The following is a 14,800-nucleotide window of genomic DNA, read 5'->3' on the forward strand; positions in this document are numbered from 1 at the left end:
GTTCCTCAGTGAATATAAGAAAACTAACTTTCTCAAGATGGTATTTTTTCTATGAGGTTGGATAGAAGGGACTATAACTGCCAAGGTCTTATCGTCCCGAAAATGAAGAGAGAAGGGAGGCAGGATCAGAGAAAGCCAGCCGTTTTGACCTAAGTGTGGCTGAACACTGAACAGTGGTGCGATTCAGAAATTGTTCCTCAGTGAATATAAGAAAACTAACTTTCCTGCCAAGGTCTTATCGTCCCGAAAACGAAGAGAGAAGGGAGGCAGGATCAGAGAAAGCCAGCCGTTTTGAGACCAAACTTTATCTATTTAGGATAAAATCCACCAAGGAGGGAAAACCAACCAGTGACCTAATTCATCACTGAAATCAGAATGGAGAAATGAATAAAAGCTGTTCCCCATCAAAAACAAAACGCAATCAAACACAGAAAGCCCCAAGCGCGTCCCAAACTCCTGTATCAGATATTCACAGAAAACTCAATTCCCAACGCTCTTCAGCAATTCTCCCACTTGTTTCTCGAACTCTTCCTTATCCCTTATCTTCCCCCTCTTTTATCCTTCGTCCTTCCTTTTTCCCTTTTTCTTCCTCCAGTTCTTTAAAGTCCTCTGATGTCCCTTCTCTCCTCGGGAGAATGTCCCTTTCCCTAACTTTCCTTCCTCGGTAAACTCGACCTTTTCCTTTCCTCCGTCCCCTCTCTATTCCTTTCAAGGGAAAAACCTTCTTCCTTCTAAAGAAAAATCCAAGGAACAAATTCTTCTCCTTGCATTACGCGTAGCTATTCCTCCGTCCCCTCTCTATTCCTTTCAAGGGAAAAACCTTCTTCCTTCTAAAGAAAAATCCAAGGAACAAATTCTTCTCCTTGCATTACACCAAGTGTTCTCAACATGTGGTATGTCTAACAACGCGGTGGTAAGTGCTGCACTTACCAGGCAGATCCCTGACGGCTGACGGTAATCAAACCCGCTAAAGTATTGGTCTGGTGGTACTTGAAATAACCACAATTATGGCAAGTCCTTTTGACAAAATTCCTCCTCTTTTGAAGCTCGTTTACTCTCTTTTGGAGTGACAGTGCCTGTAGGTACTAAACCATAGGAGTGATAGTGCCTGTAGATACTAAACCATAGGAAAAAGAGGAGTAACGAGCTTCAGAAGAGGGGACATTCCATTCCGAAAGGAAAATACATCAACTCTTCTTGGACCTTTTAATCCGTTTATTACTTTCTATTACTATTTTTGAGTTGTTTCTACTATCATTTCCTCAAATTTCCGAACTCCCAACGAAACATGATGGACTTACAAATAGTCCTCAACTTGTACGTTGAAAAAATGATAAAACTGCTCTCGGTCTGAGGAGGCATTTGATAAGGTTGAGACTCCCTGCATTACAGGAAGATTCAGCAGGATTGCAGGAGATAACAAATATGTCCTCCGGAGCCGTTCGCTAAAGAGACAGGAGACTAGAGACCTTTGCAGAGGGAAGTGCTATGGAATATTCAAGCAAACATGTACCGTGATAATAACGTACTGTCATATATTACATGAGACGTGCTTTCATAGCACGTACAGGGTGAACTTAAACTTCATCCCTTCTGAAAAACGATAGGAATGATATTTATGATCAATGATTTTGCTTTGAAGACTGGCCCTCATGAAGAGGTTTACTTCCTTGTAAGGTTCTTTTGGAGCCTGGTTGTAACAGACTGTCCAAGTAAAGGTACAGGTACACTGTACGTATTAGGTATTTCTGGAGGTAAATTTAAAACAACCTGCGCACCGGTAAGTGTCAAGTCTCAGCGAACGCAAAATACCGGGTGACATATATCTTGGTGAGGTGACGTGGAATGTACAGTACCCTACTTCAACTTCACTTAATTCACCAACAGTAAAATTATATTACAATAACACCGTCAAGTTGTTACTAACTTCATCACTTCCGTGTCGAACACTAGTCCTTGGTCCTAACCTCCTTAGCATAGATAAGTTGTCACAGAGGCCACAAAATAACGTATTCCATAACCTCCTTAGCATAGATAAGTTGTCACAGAGGCCACAAAATAACGTATTCCAAAGTTATACCTACTCGAATTATTCAAAGTAAGACTGATCACTGGTAACATATTGACTTAGCCGTTTGAGTCTTTATGGCCCTCACATTGTGACTGGCTTCACAAGACCTTCTCCATAGAATATGATGATGGGACTATAAAAAAAAAAACTTTGGTCAACTTACAATCATAAACATAAGGAAAGGCTTTTTTGTATATTAAATTTGTAAAGCACGCTTTTTATATAATAAAACAAGATGGGAATTTGATGTAGCGTCTTGTTTGAGTGAGGAGGGACCCGGTAGGCAAGGAGTGTAATATTACAAGTCTAATATCTCCTACGTGAACATATTTCCTCTGACATTTATTATTATAATCACAACAATGCTGGAGGACTCTGCAAAGGTTTATATGAAACTTCATAATGCTATAATGTCCCTTGCAGTTATAATGTAGTCTCGTTATTTGGAACTGGAATAACATTCACTGCTGTAACTGATGGCATTGTGGGGGTGTTGGGTTAATGCTATGGTTTTGTCTACTTGACTGATCACCATGAGAGGATTGGGCAGTATTTGGTGTTTGTCTTTTACGATATTTTGTCAAGAGGTCCTTCAGACGCTTTGGCGTTGATGCAGCATAATTTCCTAAATGCAAATGATGCCTTTACTGCCCCTATGTTAATGCCATGGGAGAGTTGCAAATTAGTTTTGTCTCACAAATTGTTTAACTGGCGGAAATCTCGAGTGGCGAACTATCAAACCTGTAGGTAACCCAAACTGGTAGTACCTAGTGTCCCTTGTAAGTTATTTCAAGTGACTTTGAATTCTGATGAGTGAAGATCAATTGAAGTCCGTCCAGAAAATTTGAAATTCAAAAACAAAACGCAATCAAACACAGAAAGCCCCAAGCGCGTCCCAAACTCCTGTATCAGATATTCAGAAAACTCAATTCCCAACGCTCTTCAGCAATTCTCCCACTTGTTTCTCGAACTCTTCCTTATCCCCTATCTTCCCCCTCTTTTATCCCTCGTTCTTCCTTTTTCCCTATTTCTTCCTCCAGTTCTTTAAAGTCCTCTGATGTCCCTTCTCTCCTCGGGAGAATGTCCCTTTCCCTAACTTTCCTTCCTCGGTAAACGGTTTCCTTCAACAGATTAAATAGGTAGTTTATTAATTGACATCTTGAAAATGGTTTCAATTTAAAAATCATCCTAAGGGAAAATAGGTATTTTTTTTAAAAGAGGTTTGACAGAGGGAACTGTAACTGCTATGGACTTATCGTCCCGAAATCGAAGAGAGAAGGAAGACAGGATAGGAGAAAGCCAGCCGTTCCGAGAACGAATATTATCCCATCAGGATAAAATCCGCCCCGGGTGGGAATCGAACCCGCGGCCTAGCGCTAACAAGGCAGACGCACTACCAACTAAGCTAACTACGCTGGCTAGGGAAAAAAAAATCTATCGGATTTTTCCCAAAGGGATTTGACGGCACTGTACGTATAACTGGTGATTCTCGTGATTTTTTTTTATTATCTCAGAAAAAACTATAAAAATTAAAAAAAATATTGAGACTAAAACGAAGAAAATGCGTTCACTAGATCGTGGATAAAATCCACCAAGGAGGGAAAACCAACCAGTGACCTAATTCATCACTGAAATCAGAATGGAGAAATGAATAAAAGCTGTTCCCCATTTTCATAAAATAAATTCCGCCACTGCTTGGAAAAGCTCTCGAAAGACTATAAAGGCTTGAAAGAAAGGCGTACCGTAAAATACAGTAGGTACATAATTATAGGCACTTGTACTTGAATGTATTAGGAGCTCTTAAATTCTCAACTTTAAAAGATAGAGAAGATATCTACGAGTAGACAGAAGGTATCTATAGAAAATGGATGTAGGTCCATGTTTGTGATTCTCCTATCTTGTAACTTGTAGTACCAAGTCAAAAATCTTGCAATGGGCGGATCATGTTGCAAGAGCGGAAGACAACTCCAACGTCAAAAAAGCGATATCCCTGACATACAACGAACCGAGAGCAGTTGGAGCCAAGAAATCTGTGGGAAGACGGGCTACGGTGCATAATCCACTCCATCAACCCTGGACGAGAAATAAACTGGCAGTCCATCGCCACAAATAGAAACGAATGACGGTCAACAAAGCTAAGGACCCTTGCGGTCTGTGGAGTAGTGAGTGTACTTTGTAGTCCAAGTTTACAATTCTATCTTTTAGTCCAAGCTAGAAGAATTGCAAACCACATTTTTACCATTCCCTAACAACATTTTAGGTTGGCCTAACGTTGGCCTTACGTTATAAAGGCCAACCATCGATGTTGATGTTAGGGTTCCGTCTATTCCCCATAAACCAGCTCATTTTTCTCCATCGAGTACGTCAGATTTTCATAGTTGAGTATTTGGCCCACCGAATGGTAATAGTAATGCTGGGACAGTTTCTTCATTTGCTGTCGAATTCGGTCTTTGAGTCTCCAGCCGAGAAGAAGCATATCATCTTTGAAAGCGATTTCCATGGCCCATAACGTGTGGAGTCTCATACAGTTTGAAACATTGGCGTAGGCGTCAGTTCCTGTGAAGAGAGAAAATATCATGACTAAAATAAGTGATGATTTTTTACACCAAGCTTCTTTTTAACGTTACTTGTAGTATACTTAGTTTTGGTTTTGGTAAATTCTCGAAAATTATTGTATATTTTAGAGAAAACCCTGGTCATAAAGAAGAGTGGTCTGCTAATGACAATAATAATGGCCCTAAACGCCTAAACCAAAAACTAGACAGCCTTCTTCTTTTACTAAGTCTTTTCCAACTTCCGATCTACTCACCCAAATACTCAAACCTATGATCAGCCAGAGTGTTCAGCTTGACGATATTCATCACATAGAGGTACCAATCATTGATACTATGCAAGATGGATCTGCCGGTCTGTCGGTAATACTCGTAATTTTCCGGCCTTTTTTCCGAAGTATAATTGTGCTTGTCCGCAAGCGAATAAGCCCTCTTCTTGGCATTTAATATGATGGCTGAAATGAGAATGCCATTTTTTATTTGGAGCTTCTATATGTTACTAAAGCCGCAATTACACTCAAGCAACGGATAGTATGTTCTGCTGGCTGCTGTGGATCATTTATCAAGGCAACATGTATAACATGCTCCAAGACCATATGCATCCAATGTAAAATGCTTAATGCATGCTGCATGTTGCCCCAGTAATTCCACCCCAAGACAAGATTGAATGATGGAACATGTTGAACACGTCTACCAAATTTCATCAAAATTGAACGAATAGGTAGTTTGGATATTGAATCAAACAGACAAGCTTAATTCAAAATCGTTTAAAACTGAGAACTCCCTTCGTTCAATCTTCACTTACCTCCAAGTTTCAACACAAAGTATCTGACGAAATCCTCATCAATATTGCCTTTAGACAGCATCATACATCGTACAGTCTCATTGCAAATGTCCAAGTCAGAGTCTGTCGGTAATACTCGTAATTTTCCGGCCTTTTCTCCGAAGTATAATTGTGCTTGTCCGCAAGCGAATAGGCCCTCTTCTTGGCATTTAATATGATGGCTGAAATGAGAATGGCATTTTTTATTTGGGGCTTCTATATGTTACTAAAGCCGCAATTACACTCAAACAATGGTAGTATGTTCTGCTGGCTGCTGTGGAAAATTTATCAAGGCAACATGTATAACATGCTCCAAGACCATATGCATCCAATGTAAAATGCTTAATGCATGCTGCATGTTACCTCAGTAATTCAACCCCAAGACAAGATTGAATGATGGAACATGTTGAACACGCCTACTAAATTTCATCGAAATTGAACGAATAGTTTGGATGGTTGGATCAAACAGACAAGTTCAACTTAAAATCGTTTAAAACTGAGAACTCCCTTCGTTCAATCTTCACTTACCTCCAAGTTTTAACACAAAGTATCTGACGAAATCCTCATCAATATTGCCTTTAGACAGCATCATACATCGTACAGTCTCATTGCAAATGTCCAAGTCAGTTACAAGTCTAATATCTCCTACGTGAACATATTTCCTCTGACATTTATTATTATAATCACAACAATGCTGGAGGACTCTGCAAAGGTTTATATGAAACTTCATAATGCTATAATGTCCCTTGCAGTTATAATGTAGTCTCGTTATTTGGAACTGGAATAACATTCACTGCTGTAACTGATGGCATTGTGGGGGTGTTGGGTTAATGCTATGGTTTTGTCTACTTGACTGATCACCATGAGAGGATTGGGCAGTGTTTGGTGTTTGTCTTTTACGATATTTTGTCAAGAGGTCCTTCAGAAGCTTTGGCCTTGTTGCAGCATAATTTCCTAAATGCAAATGATGCCTTTACTGCCCCTATGTTAATGACATGGGAGAGTTGCAAATTAGTTTTGTCTCACAAATTGTTTAACTGGCGGAAATCTCGAGTGGCGAACTATCAAACCTGTAGGTAACCATTTGGTGTTTGTCTTTTACGATATTTTGTCAAGAGGTCCTTCAGACGCTTTGGCGTTGATGCAGCATAATTTCCTAAATGCAAATGATGCCTTTACTGCCCCTATGTTAATGCCATGGGAGAGTTGCAAATTAGTTTTGTCTCACAAATTGTTTAACTGGCGGAAATCTCGAGTGGCGAACTATCAAACCTGTAGGTAACCCAAACTGGTAGTACCTAGTGTCCCTTGTAAGTTATTTCAAGTGACTTTGAATTCTGATGAGTGAAGATCAATTGAAGTCCGTCCAGAAAATTTGAAATTCACTTACAAAACAGAGTCTTGAATTGTTTGAACATTCAAATGAAGACTTTGACCCACATTTCGCGAAAACTTCTCACTTTGTAGGTACTTCATAAAATTTGTTACGTAATGTGTGAGGTATTCCTTGATACTTGTCTACAGATCTATAGTATCTACAGAGGAAAAACCTTTAAATATTGTTGGTAAAACCATTACAGTAGTTGCTGTGACGTCACAATATTGTAAAATATGTGAAATGTGAAGTGCAAAGTTGTGAAGTTGTTTTCAGTAACGCAGCACTGCTCTCACTAATAAATTTACTGTACCATGCTCCCATCCTACTCAGCAAGTCAGCACTCAGCAAGTCAGTTCCATCAGCCCTCACTGAACCATGAACCATCCACTCCCTGTCTAATATTTCTTCAAGGAAGAAGGATCAATTTAAATACAAGTTGAGATTTTGAAAGCTTTCTCTTCAGCTAAAGTAATTTTTGTTTACATTGCATATTTGACACATTTGTGAACTACATACCAAATTTCAAGTCTCTAGCTTATACCGTTCCCGAGATATTGTTAACAAACCTGTAATCCAAACTGGTAGTAGTCTCCCTTGTAAGTTATTTCAAGTGACTTTGAATTCTGATGAGTGAAGATCAAGTGAAGTCTGTCCAGAAAATTTGAAATTCACTTACAAAACAGAGTCTTGAAGTGTTTGAACATTCAAATGAAGACTTTGACCCACTTTTCGCGAAAACTTCTCACTCTGTACTTCATAAAATTTGTTACGTAATGTGTGAGGTATTCCCTGATACTTGTCTACAGATCTATAGTATCTACAGAGGAAAAACCTTTAAATATTGTTGGTAAAACCATTATAGTAGTTGCTGTGACGTCACAATATTGTAAAATATGTGAAATGTGAAGTACAAAGTTGTGAAGTTGTTTTCAGTAACGCAGCACTGCTCTCACTAATAAATTTACTGTACCATGCTCCCACCCTATACTCAGCAAGTCAGTTCCATCAGCTCTCACTGAACCATGAACCATCCACTCCCTCTCTAATATTTCTTCAAGGAAGAAGGATCAATTTAAATACAAGTTGAGATTTTGAAAGCTTTCTCTTCAGCTAAAGTAATTTTTGTTTAAGATTTTAAAGCAAATTTATCCGAGGAAAATGTCTTCCTTCTAATTCGCCTCCTCCTCCTCCTCCTCCTCCTCTTAAAATCTCTGTAAACTCGTCCAAAGGCCCTTCACACAATTTGACTTTCACAAATTGGGAACGAATATCTGCTCACCCTTAAAGAAGAAAATCGAATCAAATTTTCATTACTATCCGTAGCTTTCCCCCCGAAATTTTCGTTTAAGTTTTTCTTCTTTTCCTTTTAGTCTGGAATTTTTTTGAGCCAAAGCAGCCTCTTTGTCCTGAAAGACAGTGATATTTACCATATTTTGGGCTATCCAAATACCAAATGGGAGATGGGAAAGCTTAATATATTTTGCACTTGACTGAGCCACACTCACTGATGTTTGTTGTTTTCATTGAAACACCTGATGGTCTTTGTTATTGATTTCAGTGATGATTAAAAATTAAGACCGGAGGTCTGAAGGAAAACATTAGCTTGTCAACTTCATCACTTCTTCTCTTGAGTCTTCAACGGTATGACTGAAAAATTTAGTTTGCCTCTTGTATTAGGCAATCTGATTGGCTGAAAATTTTGAAATCGACCAATCAGAATTGGCTTTTAAGTCTTTCAAGACCAGAGGTCTGAAGGAAAACATTAGCTTGTCAACTTCATCACTAACTTGTTCTCTTGAGTCTTCAACGGTATGACTGGAAAATTTAGTTTGCCTCTTGTATTAGGCAATCTGATTGGCTGAAAATTTTGAAATCGACCAATCAGAATTGGCTTTTAAGTCTTTCAAGTTCAAGCCGTTTATTAGTGCATTCAAGGTGCCATTGTCCCTGTTCGGACTTGGGTCAGGAAATAAAAATGAAATTAATGTACATTAGATGAAGTTTTTAATACACTCTAATAAATATGTATAAATAAATAAATAAAAAAATGTACATTAGGTAGGTAGGTATTACGGAAGTTTACATAGGTACCTACAACCCTACCTAGTACCTATATACATTTTTTCCTAACTAACTCTATCCCAGGTGTTGATAATATTCTTCCATTGTAATAAATTGTATTGCAAGTCCGTTCTGTTGTCATTGTCCCTGTTTGGACTTGGGTCAGGAAATAAAAATGAAATTAATGTAGGTACATAGGTAGAGGTATTATACCAAAGTTTACATAGGTACCTACAACCTACCTATACCTATAGGACCTATATACATTTTTTCCTAACTAACTCTATCCCAGGTGTTGATAATATTCTTCCATTGTAATAAATTGTATTGCAAGTCCGTTCTGAATATTCGGATAAGAATGAAACCAGAAGACAGGAAAGAGGAACGAGGAAGAAGAAGAAGAGACAGAAGAAGAAGAAGAAGAAGAGGAAAAAGAAAGAGGCAAAAAAAAGATACCAACGGTGCAAAGAGAAAGAGTGGGGGGGAAGGAAGAAAAGGAAAGGGTAGAGAATATACGGATAACGGAGCTCACCATAAAGTTAAAAAAAGAATAGGAGGAGGAGGAGGAGGAGAAGAAGAAGAAGAAGAAGAAGAAGGCAGACATAAAAAAAAATCCGAGCATTCGAAAAAAGAAACAACGTAAAAATGAAATTCGCACCGAATAAAAACAAAAAAAGTGAAAAAAAAAAGTAATAATACGATTCTATTGTTTTTAAAAATAATATAAAATATTAGGTTGAACATTGCAATTCTTTGTCTGCTAGAATTGGGAGGGGTATGGGGTAGGAATGGTCACAATGGTGTAATGGGTGGGAAGGTTGGTGTAAAGGAGTGGACTGTAGGGTTAGGAAAAATGGGGGAGGGAGAGGTTAACATCCTCATGCCATAAGGAGAGTCAAATCAGTTTTCACCTGTACTGCAAGGCTCCGAAAATTTGGAACATCCACTCCTCCCCCACTGTTTGGACTCTAGTAGCCTGAAGATTTTCATGAAGCTTTGTGCTGTTTTCAATCTCATGTCAATGCTTCCTTTCCGTTCAACATGTGAGGGAACCTTTTACCTCGGCTTTCTATCAAAAAGAAAAAAAAAGTTCAGAATCAAATTTCTTTTCTAAATTAAACTTATTTCTTCTCTCTCTCTCTCTCTCTCTCTCTCTCTCTCTCTCTCTCTCGCTCTCTCTCTCTCTCTCTCTCTTTCTCTTTCTGTTTTTTTCTCTTCACAAGTCCACACGCTTTCTGTTTTTCTTTTTCTGTTTCATTCTCAAAAGCTCAAGGGTTTCTAAACCAGGTTTCAATACGACAACCTAATTATTTCTTGTTTTTAATTTAGCTCTATAGTCTATACTCTACAATAGCAGTCTGGGATTTTGCTTCGCTATCCATAAATGAGTAGGTGGTACCTACATATAGATATGTTCTAATAAGCACGTGCTGTTTTTTTCATTTATTAGGTGTTTCTTTCATCTCTGTACCTACGTACTATATTACCTACACGGTAGGTATAAGCACGTGCTGTTTTTTTCATTTATTAGGTGTTTCTTTCATCTCTGTACCTACGTACTATATTACCTACACGGTAGGTACCCTTTGACTTATGACCTGGTTTGGATTTAAGGTTTCCTTCAACAGATTAAATAGGTAGTTTATTAATTGACATCTTGAAAATGGTTTCAATTTAAAAATCATCCTAAGGGAAGGTATGCGGTGAAGTCAAACTTCAGGATTTACTTGTATTTTTTAAATCGATTTATCTCGGTATCTAGAAGTCGCAGAAGAAAAAGCCTACTACACATCAGTTGGTCCTCCCTCATTTTTCCTTCTTTATGACTTTGAAACATCACCCAAGTAAGCGCAACTGATCTATTAAAGTTTTAGGCTAGATTAGGGTAGGCTATAGGATAGGTAAGTATAACATTTCTAATAATAAATTTAATAACATAATCGCCTGAACCTAATTCAAGTGGGTACCTAAGATAAAAGGTACGAGTGTACCTACCTATAATAGCTATCCAATTTATTCATAGGGATTTAAATAATTCTCAATTAATTGTAATTATTTTATTTTAATCACACGAGTTTTAGGTGTGATTGTGGTTATCAGAGTAAAATGTGTAAGCACTCAAAGATTATAATTTGTATAATACAAATTCACATCTGATCAGTAGGACACGAGCTAACCCATCCAAAAATAGACCAAGCTCCACGTTGCTTAACTTAATCGCGGATTTTCCAGAGTAGCATAACGCCACGCGCTGTACCTACCTACAGTACAGTCTTTATTTTAATGGCTTTCAAAACAAAAAGGATAAATTAATACAAGTTATCTTTTCTTTCCTCACCTAAGATAAGAAGGACCTAGATATTTAATGGTTTTTTTTTTTTTTTTTTTTTTTTTTTTTTTTTTTTCCACCTAAGATAAGAAGGACCTAGATATTTAATGTTTTTTTTTTTTTTTTTTTTCTTTTTTTTCTTTGTCACGTGGCAAACCTACAAAAGTACCTGCACATCAGTTAAGGAACTGTCTTCCTCATTTTCTCTTCAATTCCATTTTTACTTTCTATTTTCCTCTTTACGTTCCTTCTTCCTTATCATTATCACCTAAGATTTTCTCTCCTGATCCTCAATTTTATTCCCCTTCTTGCTTCTTCTCTTTCCTTCCTCTCTTCTTCACCCTTCCCCCGCTTTCCTTTCTTCGTTCCTTTCATTCTCCTTCCTTTCCTTGAATACCTTTCTTTCTACCTCTTCCTTGCTTCTAATTTCTTCTCTTTTCGCCTCCTCATTTCTTTGTCTCTATTTCAGACTTTTTTTTTTGTAATGTCTAATGCCATGTTTTTGTTTTCTGGAAAAGGCATTTTAAATTGTGTAGGAAATGCCTTTTCCAGAAGTACCAACCTGCAGATTCAAAGCCCTCTACACATTTGCTTCTGTTTCTGATCCATATCATGTGGCTTTATTTTAGGCAGTTTCATTTCTAAAGCGACGATATAAAAGGGTTTACACCAGGGTTAGAAGGGTAGGAGTTAGAGTAAGGGAGGTTTGGGAAGGTAAGGGAAAGATAACAGGGTCATTTTAATATCCTTTCTCCCTTTTCCCTCTCGTTCTCCTCCCACACATTAGTTATTTTCCCCCTCCCTTCCACTTTTGTTATCAGTGCAACACTGTAATTATTAAAATGATTTGGTCAAGTACCCTTTACTATAGGTACCTTACTCTATCTCCCTATTACGCTATACATATCGTGGCGGGTTAGGTTTTCGTTAAGGACCGAATATTCCTACTCCAGCCCATTTTGGTAACATATTAAAAGTGTAATTAATGGAGGAGTTGCAATTGGGAAAATATTATTAAAAGGTCGATTCCTACGTAAAAGTAAGCGCAACTAATCTATTAAAGTTTTAGGCTAGACTAGGGTAGGCTATAGGATAGGTAAGTATAACATTTTTTCTAATAATAAATTTAATAACATAATCGCCTGAACCTAATTCAAGTGCTGGGTACCTATTTACCTAAGATAAAAGGTACGAGTGTACCTACCTATAATAGCTATCCAATCTATTCATAGGGATTTAAATAATTCTCAATTAATTGTAATTATTTTATTTTAATCACACGCGTTTTAGGTGTGATTGTGGTTATCAGAGTAAAATGTGTAAGCACTCAAAGATTATAATTTGTATAATACAAATTCACATCTGATCAGTAGGACACGAGCTAACCCATCCAGAAATAGACCAAGCTCCACGTTGCTTAACTTTATCGCGGATTTTCCAGAGCAGCATAACGCCACGCGCTGTACCTATACCTACAGTACAGTCTTTATTTTAATGGCTTTCAAAACAAAAAGGATAAATACAAGTTATCTTTTCTTTCCTCACCTAAGATAAGAAGGACCTAGATATTTAATGTTTTTTTTTTTTTTTTTTTTTTTTTTTTTTTTTTTTTTTCACGTGGAAAACCTAAACGGATGTACCAAGGTACATGTCTGAAAGTGGAGTTGTTTGCAATTCGAGAAAGTGGATGCTAGAACAAGTATCATTATCACTAGATGGAATGCCATTGCCATTCACCTTCAACTCCATTTTTACTTTCTATTTTCCTCTTTACGTTCCTTCTTCCTTATCATTATCACCTAAGATTTTCTCCTGATCCTCAATTTTATTCCCCTTCTTGCTTCTTCTCTTTCCTTCCTCTCTTCTTCACCCTTCCCTCGCTTTCCTTTCTTCGTTCCTTTCATTCTCCTTTCCTTTCCTTGAATACCTTTCTTTCTACCTCTTCCTTGCTTCTAATTTCTTCTCTTTTCGCCTCCTCATTTCTTTGTCTCTATTTCATCTCCTTTCCATCTTTGGATCCAGTTTACCTTTTTTCGTTCCATACCTTCTCTTTCTTGCTTCTTCCTTTCCTTGAATACCTTTCTTTCTACCTCTTCCTTGCTTCTAATTTCTTCTCTTTTCACCTCCTCATTTCTTTGTCTCTATTTCATCTCCTTTCCATCTTTGGATCCAGTTTACCTTTTTTCGTTCCATACCTTCTCTTTCTTGCTCTATTCCTCTTCTCCTTCCTCTTCCTCCTCCTTCACTTTACTCGAATACCTTCTCTTCTCTTCCTCATCCTTCTGCTCTCTTTCCTCCTACCCTTCTCTCTTGATTGTTATCATTCTTTATTCTTAATATAATTCTTCTAATCTTTATTTATTTACCTCCTCGTCTTTTCTTTTGTCTGGAATATTATCACTGTGTCTTCCTCTTTCCCTCATCCTCTTAGGGTTTTAGTTTTATGGCATGGCAGGTCTTAATTTCTCTCTTCCATTCCCCTTCTCTCTCCCCTTCTGTTTTCCTTTTTTTTTCTGTTACATTAATCATTCTTTATAATTTTTATTATTAATACTTTATTGTGTTCTTTCCTAGTTGGTTTTTCTTTTATACTTTTTTTTTTTATTAGGTGCTTGATTCTTTATAATTTTTATTAATAATACTCTTTATTGTGTTGTTTCCTAGTTGGTTTTTCTTTTATACTTTTTTTTATTAGGTGCTTGATATAAATAATCCACGAAACTTGACGCTCCTGTTCTCAGTGGAATAGGAAGAAAATTAACCAGAACATTTCGACCAGCTTGTAAGAAGGAGAAGAGGAGGGAAGAAAAAGAAGAAAGAAGAAGAAGAAGAGGAAGAAGAAGAAGAATTGAATTGAATTGAAAAATATACATGTTTTATTTTTATAAATGGTTTTACATGATATAAGACCTCCTAAGCTAATGAATAACTTCAAAGAACAAGAGAGGATTACTACGAAGGAGTTTTATTTTGTACCTCAAGGATAGAACAATGGACGGTACCTAAGTGGGGCTAAACACTGAACAGTGGTGTGATTCAGAAATTGTTACTCAGTGAATATATTAAGAAAACTAACTTTATCAAGATGGTATTTTTTCTATGAGGTTGGATAGAAGATAGAAGGGACTATAACTGCCAAGGTCTTATCGTCCCGAAAATGAAGAGAGAAGGGAGGCAGGATCAGAGAAAGCCAGCCGTTTTGAGAACAAACTTTATCTATTTAGCATAAAATCCACCAAGGATGGAACCCAACCAGTGACCTAATTCATCACTGAAATCAGAATGGAGAAATGAATAAAAGCTGTTCCCCATTTTCATAAAATAAATTCCGCCACTGCTTGGAAAAGCTCTCGAAAGACTATAAAGGCTTGAAAGAAAGGTGTACCGTAAAATACAGTAGGTACATAATTATAGGCACTTGTACTTGAATGTATTAGGAGCTCTTAAATTCTCAACTTCAAAAGATAGAGAAGATATCTACGAGTAGACAGAAGGTATCTATAGAAAATGGATGTACGTCCATGTTTGTGATTCTCCTATCTTGTAACTTGTAGTACCAAGTCAAAAATCTTGCAATGGGCGAATC

General features: G+C 37.3%; 1 protein-coding gene across 1 annotated transcript; it reads right to left on the reverse strand.

Moving 5' to 3' along the window:
- Nucleotides 1–3,842: 3,842 nt before the first annotated feature.
- On the reverse strand, nt 3,843–5,524 carry LOC103509088. The gene is made up of 3 exons (XM_008473676.3): nt 5,429–5,524; nt 4,881–5,078; nt 3,843–4,627 (listed from the first exon to the last, which is right to left on the reverse strand). The coding sequence occupies exons 1-3, from the start codon at nt 5,490–5,492 to the stop codon at nt 4,395–4,397; spliced, it is 495 nt and encodes a 164-aa protein (XP_008471898.1). The 5' UTR covers nt 5,493–5,524; the 3' UTR covers nt 3,843–4,394.
- Nucleotides 5,525–14,800: the final 9,276 nt, after the last annotated feature.

The sequence above is a fragment of the Diaphorina citri genome, unplaced genomic scaffold, assembly GCF_000475195.1.
Source record: "Diaphorina citri unplaced genomic scaffold, Diaci psyllid genome assembly version 1.1 scaffold466, whole genome shotgun sequence".
Taxonomy (NCBI): domain Eukaryota; kingdom Metazoa; phylum Arthropoda; class Insecta; order Hemiptera; family Psyllidae; genus Diaphorina; species Diaphorina citri.

Excerpts from the sequence above, each read along its gene's own strand:
- LOC103509088 (XM_008473676.3), bottom strand. The coding sequence starts at position 5,492 with ATGATGCTGTCTAAAGGCAATATTGATGAGGATTTCGTCAGATACTTT. Across the intron at positions 5,079-5,428 it reads CTTTGTGTTGAAACTTGGAG|CCATCATATTAAATGCCAAG; the intron begins GTAAGTGAAGAT and ends TTCTCATTTCAG. Across the intron at positions 4,628-4,880 it reads TCATAGGTTTGAGTATTTGG|GAACTGACGCCTACGCCAAT; the intron begins GTGAGTAGATCG and ends CTCTCTTCACAG.